This window comes from Gossypium hirsutum, chromosome A13, assembly GCF_007990345.1.
Source record: "Gossypium hirsutum isolate 1008001.06 chromosome A13, Gossypium_hirsutum_v2.1, whole genome shotgun sequence".
Classification (NCBI taxonomy): Eukaryota; Viridiplantae; Streptophyta; class Magnoliopsida; order Malvales; family Malvaceae; genus Gossypium; species Gossypium hirsutum.
In genome coordinates, this window is record NC_053436.1 from 91843265 (window position 1) to 91850504 (window position 7240).

A 7240-nucleotide genomic window follows, 5' to 3' on the forward strand; every position below is an offset into this window, starting at 1 on the left:
CATTTTAAATTTTTTAAAATTAATAAATAAATAATTAAACAAAATAAATTAAGAAAAATATAAAACTTAAAAAAATTAAAAAAAAAAGACAAAAGATAATAAAAAATTAAAAAAATAAATAAGTAAAAAAAAAGTGAAAGATGGTGTGGTGAATTCTAAGTTGGCTCACCAGTAAATAAAAAATTATTTTTAAGTTCCCCATTTTACTAAAATTTACAATATTTCTAGAAAATAAAAAATATTTTTTAATTTTTTATTAATTCAAATTTCACTTTTTAAAATAAAATATTATTTTTAACTTTTAAATAGAATTTAAAAATAGTTTGAATATCTTTAAAAATAATTTAAAAATCATAATTTAAAATATTATAAAACAAATTAAATAATGTTTAAATTATTATAAAACTAATAATAAATTTGAAAGTTTAAAATATTTAAATATTTAAAAAATAATATTTAAAATTTAAAAAAGTAATTTCAAAATATATATTAATAAAATATTTCAAATATATATTTCAAAATTCTTAAAGTTAATAATAATAAAATAAATAAATAAATAAAGACAAAAAGACAAAAGAAAAGTAAAAAAAAAAAGACTGATATAGCAGAATCTGGTGGCGCCATTTAATTTGGCTCCACCAGAAAAATGGTTAATTTTTTTGAAGTCTTCCTATGTTTTCAAAAATTTCAGTATTTTTCTGGTATTTAAATAGGTGGCGCCATTCTACATGGCTCCACCAAAAAATTAATTTTTTATTCTCTCTGCTGACGTGGCAAGTTGGTGGCGCCATATAATTTGGCTCCATCTACTTTTACTACAAATTTCAGGTTATTTTGATGTTTAATTAAAAAAAGTAGGTCATTTTTGTACTTATTTAAAATTAAAGGGTTATTTTAATAAAAAGTCCCAAATATTGAGGTATGTTCTATCATTAAAGTTTTTGAAATTAAGAATTCATGGTTGGTAATTACAAAGTGTTAGACTCGACATTTTGATGAATAATTTAAATACACGTGACTAAATATTTTAATATATTCTATGCTTATGAATGTAGGTTTGAATTTTCTGAATTTAATTACTTTGAAAATACTCAAGCAGTTGTAATAAATACGAATTTTAATATTTGTTAGTGACGGCTATCATGTCTTAATATCGAGGTTGGGGTAATTCATGGCCTTTCTTGGAGGTGAGGTTGGTCTTGTAATAAAAAGCCAGCTAGTGTTGAGGATAAAACGATCCTATCAGTAAACCAAAGATTAGACACAAAGTTCATCTCCTTTTTCTCGAAGGACAAAATTTTGGAAATGATCTTCCAACCTCGAGAAAGTATAATGCCACATAATTTGGTGCAATGTAGCAATCCTTCCATCAATGAGCAGAAAAAAAAAAATGACTTCTAGAGGAGTAAGAGCAGAGCATAGCCAAATAACAAAGGCGGAATATTTTACAGATTAGAGTTGATTTCTTCAAACTTCAATGTAATATCCACCTCCATCCTGTTAGTTCTTAAACAGGAGGAAGCCCCTGTTTTCAGTGTTCTCATAAACAATATACTTCAGTAAGGTTTTCGGTTACTGGTGAGGAACACTGTACAAACAACTCACTCAAGCAACCTTTATAAATATACAGATAAATCTCACACAATAGTGAATCAAGGAGGAACTTTGTAGGAAAAAAGAAATATTGCCAAAAAAGAAAAAAGAGCTGTGATCATATATGTCGCTTCGCCTCTTCATGTTTCTTAAAATATTCATGTTCGACAGATTTTCGAACATGAGTATGAGAATAAGGATGCTCCAAATTAATGGAAAAACTTTTACAAATATAAGAACGTCACCATGTTCGATACATACTCGTATTTGATACTCACGTCCAGTGCTCGTTCTTGTTTTCTATCTGTCCAGTTCTTGTTTGCAAAGAGGACAGCAAGATATGATTCGGAGCCATTGATCCACACACCTAAGGTGAAATATGTGGGAACAAGGCAACTGCCGCACCTCTTCTTTGTCCTTATAATTGGCTAGGCAAATGCAGCATTCCTTTACAAAGAAAAAGACCCATTAGCCTGGAACATTAACTTAATTATATCTTTAAAACAAAAACACTGATGTGATCAAAGAAAAGCTAGAAATGAGCATGAATTATTGTATATATATATATATGACTTACTGGATCTTCATTTGCCTGGCTTGTGTCGCAGGTCAAATCATGATCGAGGTCTAAGTTGGTGTTGATTTCTTTGTATCTCCAACTAGGCAGCCTGGAGATCTGATCATCAGATGCTCCTCTTTCAATGGAACCCATGTTCATGTTGTAACCTAGGAGGCTGCTAATAAGTGGCACACAACAGCACAGAAGTAGGAATAACAGAAATGGGAAAGAGTAGCTCAGAGCATTCCAAGCTAGCAATGAGATACAAAGTACGTGGAGATTCGGAGCTCGATGGAAGGATCGAAATCGAGAATCAAACACCCAAACGTTTCCCATTACAAACCATATTGCAAAGAACAGCTCTAGTGAAGTCCGGCATTTGTTCATCAAATGTGAGCTCCTGAACATTATATAATCTCCATTAATACACATACAACCAAATTCCAAACTTTTATGCAAAAAGGTCTTCAGGTTGTCTATATACACCAATTCATCAAAAGCTAATATAATATGCCAAAATTAGACCTCAAAATTCTGTTATGAAACCATGGATAACAGCAAGATGAAATCAATGATAAGAAGCTTACCTTGATTCTTCACTGGTTCTCTGTTGTTCGATATCGGAAAGGCCAAAACGATTTCCTTGAGTTATTTGAAGATGATAATTCCCATAAAGAAGTAACAAGCTAAGGACACAACCAATATCATAGCCAACTATCCATATTCTCATAGGCCAAATTGGCCTTTCCTCATTTGAAATTGCCAAAGTGAATGCTATGATGCTTATTTGAATGACCAAAGCTAAGAACTCCAGCATCATCCAAGTGCTAGAATTGAAAGGGTTGGACCCAAGATCAGACCTTGATCCATTTTGGTAATGAAAAACTCTTCTTAAAAGGTTAAACCACCTTGCTCTAGATATCCTCATCGCCGTTCTTATCAAAATCGAAGAAGGCGGGGCACGAGGAGGCCTATTCCGCATACCAACAACAACTCTTTCTTCCACTCCATGAGGATTTGATGAAAATGGAACTGCAGTGCTTGAAGTACACAATGAATCTGGTTGAAAAGAGTATCTGGTATTCATGGTTCCCAGTTTTCAACTCTCAAAACTAATGAACAAATATAGCACACTTTATTTCCAAATAACATTTGCAAACTCTCAATCAGATTTATATGGTACTTACAAGGAGTTGTAATTCTTTAGATATCATATTGAAGTAGTAACACAAATACCAGAAAGACTTAGGCAGTAAACCAAACTGTTGAATTGCAAAGCTTGCATATCTGAAGGCCTAATTCTTAACCCACAAAATTAAGACCATTAAAAAAAAACCATCTCCAGATTGCAAAGCAACCCTCGAAATTAACAAAGAATTCATCCCAAAAAAAGCAACAAACATAAACAAAAACTGAGATGGGTATTTAAGGATAGAGGCCTTAGAATGAAGAAATTTACAACAAAACTGAAAGTAGATATATAGAAGGAGAGAGAAAGAAAAGAAGATGGAGATGGCGACCAAGAATCAACTGAAAAGAAAGAACCTTTGCTTTGATTCCAAGTGAAAAGAAAGAGGCAAACCTGGAGGAAAGCTAACCTTTGGCCTAACTTCCCTGAGGTTTTTGTGTCTTGGGTAAGCAAAGCAAAGCACTCCTCCTTCAACTGCAAATCTTCTTCTTTTATTTTTTGTTTTCCCTTATAAAAGCAAAAGATATGCTGTTCATATATTTTAACTTTGAGTTAATCTCAATTAAAAGCTTTAATTATCGAAGTAGTAAAGAGATAGTTGTTGTATAATTTTCATAATATAAATATTTGAATCATGGCGGGTACAACAGTTAGTTATAATTTGTTGTTGTTGTGTGCTGCTGGCCACCAAATCAGCAAATCCAACCAAGTTGTTCCCACACAATATTTTTCTCAATATTATGTTTTTCCAACACTGAAATTAAAGTTGTTACCATTTAAACAAGTATGGTTTTTTTATTTAAAAATGTGGGGGCGGTTATTATTTAGAGTTGGATTGGTTAAGTCATGCAATTTGCATGAGGTATCCATGAAAATTGTATTTTCCTAACCCAAAATCCTTCCTTTGTGTTAGGAAACAGTCTTTGCACATCCATCTCTATTTTTTTATTGGCTTAAATACTAGCTATTCAAATTCAACAATAATTCATGATAACAAATTTTAATTTCCTATTATTCCAAAATACAAAATATTAAATAATTCATGAATTCACCATTTTCAATTTACAGTATACAAGCAAGTAGATGGATTAAAAAAAATTGTGTTCCCCTTTATTGTGACATGAATTTGACCAATCAATAGCAACATGTAGACGTTAGAGATTTTTATTATGCCCATGTGTTCAAGGGTTAGAGAATGGTCACTTTCAAAATTAGAAGTAGTCCCTCTTAATGACATTTAGCAAATGAGGAGAATTGCTTCTCCCTTAATTTAATTTTGATCTTGATCGGTTAGGTTTGTATATTTGTGTTTAATTTCATCTAAACTTAATATAATTTTATTCTATATAAAATTTTCTATAATTTTTTTTAATTGTGCTTGTGTTTTTTTTTATCATGTTTTTAATTTTATGCTAAATTTTGCTTACTTTTTTTTATAGTCACTCAATTTAGTAAATAATTTAGGTATTTGCACCCTTTTTTGTTATATTTCATCATTTCATTTTATATTTTATATAGTTTGTGATGGTAATTCAATTTAAAAAATAAATAACAAATATTATTAGTTCTCTATCTATATTTAATGACCATTATGGGCTCCAACCATTGCTTTTTTTTTAAAAATTTTATTAGAGTCCATCAATAATTAACACTTGTCATTTTTAGTTATATAAAAATTTTCAATTTAATATAAAATAAAAATAAGTTATTATTTAATATTTTATTTCTTACAAATCATAATTCAAGAGGTTAGATATTTCATATAAAATTAATATCTCAAAATCGTTAATCAATACAAATATTAATTTATCACAAGCTTCAAAATGTTAGGGATATTCAAACAGTTGGTTCAGTTAATAACCGAATTAAATTACTATTGACCAAATTACTTGAATTATAAAAATATTTAACCGCTAATCGAACTGAATTTTTTTTCTAAATACATTAACTAAACTTAAAATTTATATGTTTTTGTCTTTTGGTTAAAATAAGTATAAAACATATAAAAAATACATTTTTAATTTTCTTTTTCTTTTTTTTAATAGTTAAAAATATATATTATATATAATATATATTATTTATTTCGATTAATATAAAAAAATAATAGTTAAAAAAATACATTCCTAATATAAAAATATATTATATATAATATATATTGTTATAAAATAAAGGACAGAAAGTAAAGAACAAAGAGAAGAAAGCAAAGAGAAAGCATATTTTATTGATCAATTGGAATATTTATAAAGCTTCTTCAAAGTCTCTATTTATAGGCATAAGAAGTATAAATGAAGTAGAGATCTATTTCTAATCACTATAAAAATTTAAAGTACATCAAAACTTATCTTTATCTTGATGGACATCCACTTAATAAGATATTCATAACACTCTACCTTGGATGTTATTGGTAGATAATGTGCCTCGTTAAAACCTTACTAAGATAAAAACTCTGTGGGAAAAAAAATCCTAGTGAAAAAAAAGAGTACACATATCTATAATACACATAATATGTTGCATCATTAAAAACCTTATAGGAAAACTCAATGGGATAATACCTTGGTTAAGGAAAAAATAGTACTACACGTATTTACTCCCCCTCGTGAAAGCATCACATACTTTCTCATATTTTATGTATTCAATTTTGAATAATAGTTTTTCAAATGACTTTTTGAATGTATTTGCTAAGCATTTATATTACCATTCTGTTGAAAGTCATGAGTGAAGGAAAATTTGGGGGAAATAATTTTGATCTCTTCAGGAGTTTTAACAATAATCATAGCAAACTTTAATCATGATTCTTCTATAAAAACACAAATAGGTATTTTGGATCATTTTATAATCCTCCTCCAACTATTATTTACCATATATGTTCAAATTATTTTAATTCATATAAATGAATAATTTCCTGAGAATTGTAATATGCTTCTTGCATCCTAAATCCTTCAAGGATTTTAATATAAACTTTACTATATAGTGGTTCATAAAAGGTTGTAACAACAACCATTAAACGCAAGTTAAATCTTTTATGAATTGTCAAAACAATATATCTAAAGTTTATTACATCCACAACAAAAGAATATTATATCATTTCACAATCAATGCCAGGACTTAGCGAAAATCTTCATATTTTTATTCCGCTTTTGCAAAACTACTTCATTTGCACCCTCACTGGCTTTATACATTTAGATATTTTGACTACTGATCCAAAAACTCAGGACTTTAATTGTGCTCGAGTTGCGTCTTTCTATTTTGATCAATTTATTCCATATATATATATTTCTTAATAGATTTATTCAAGATCATCCTTTTATTTTATTATTTTAATAATAATATTGCATGCAAAATCATTATCGACCACTTTTATTATTTGGTTCCACATTTTTTCGAATTGACATAACTTATCGAGATCTCTTATTTTCATTATTTTAATCTTCAATTTTAAGTACCTTAATCTCTTTTAGAGTTTTACTTATTAGTTATGTCTTGAGTCTCTTCTAGAGCACCCGCCTCCACTGTATGACCATCTAGAAGAATTTTCATCTTTGAAACTGATCAATCTATTATTTATTCTAACTGATTGTCCTACTGAGACTTTGATTCAAATTAAAATATTAGATGGTATATAACACTTGGTTATTCTCATTAAGTTTATAAACGCATCTGATAGTTAACTTGTAATGAGTTATCCTTATTGAACTTCTAGTTCAAATTGCTCTCCCCTTAACTCATTACAAGTTATTATTTCACTCCCCCTAAAGTCGGGAAAACTATCGAATCAAAATGGTAATCACGAATCATGTAATAATTGAATCTCCAATACATTCAAAACATCTAATAATATAAAGAGACTTGTAATTAATATATATTCCTAACTTTTTTTGAGGATTCACTTATCTTTGTGC

The 7240-nt window shown here is 28.7% G+C and overlaps 1 protein-coding gene across 3 annotated transcripts; it reads right to left on the bottom strand.

The window, feature by feature from the left end:
• Window positions 1-1462: 1462 nt before the first annotated feature.
• LOC107893514 (E3 ubiquitin-protein ligase At4g11680) lies at window positions 1463-4086 on the bottom strand. Of its 3 annotated transcripts, none has more exons than XM_041085248.1 (4): window positions 3751-4086; window positions 2740-3211; window positions 2171-2552; window positions 1463-2040 (listed from the first exon to the last, which is right to left on the bottom strand). In XM_041085248.1, the coding sequence occupies exons 2-4, from the start codon at window positions 3132-3134 to the stop codon at window positions 1894-1896; spliced, it is 924 nt and encodes a 307-aa protein (XP_040941182.1). In that variant the 5' UTR covers window positions 3135-3211; window positions 3751-4086; the 3' UTR covers window positions 1463-1893. The 3 variants fall into 3 exon arrangements, with proteins under 3 accessions (XP_040941182.1, XP_040941180.1, XP_040941179.1); XM_041085246.1 differs by having other exon boundaries at window positions 3735-4086; XM_041085245.1 differs by having other exon boundaries at window positions 2740-4086.
• Between the last annotated feature and the right edge of the window lie 3154 nt (window positions 4087-7240).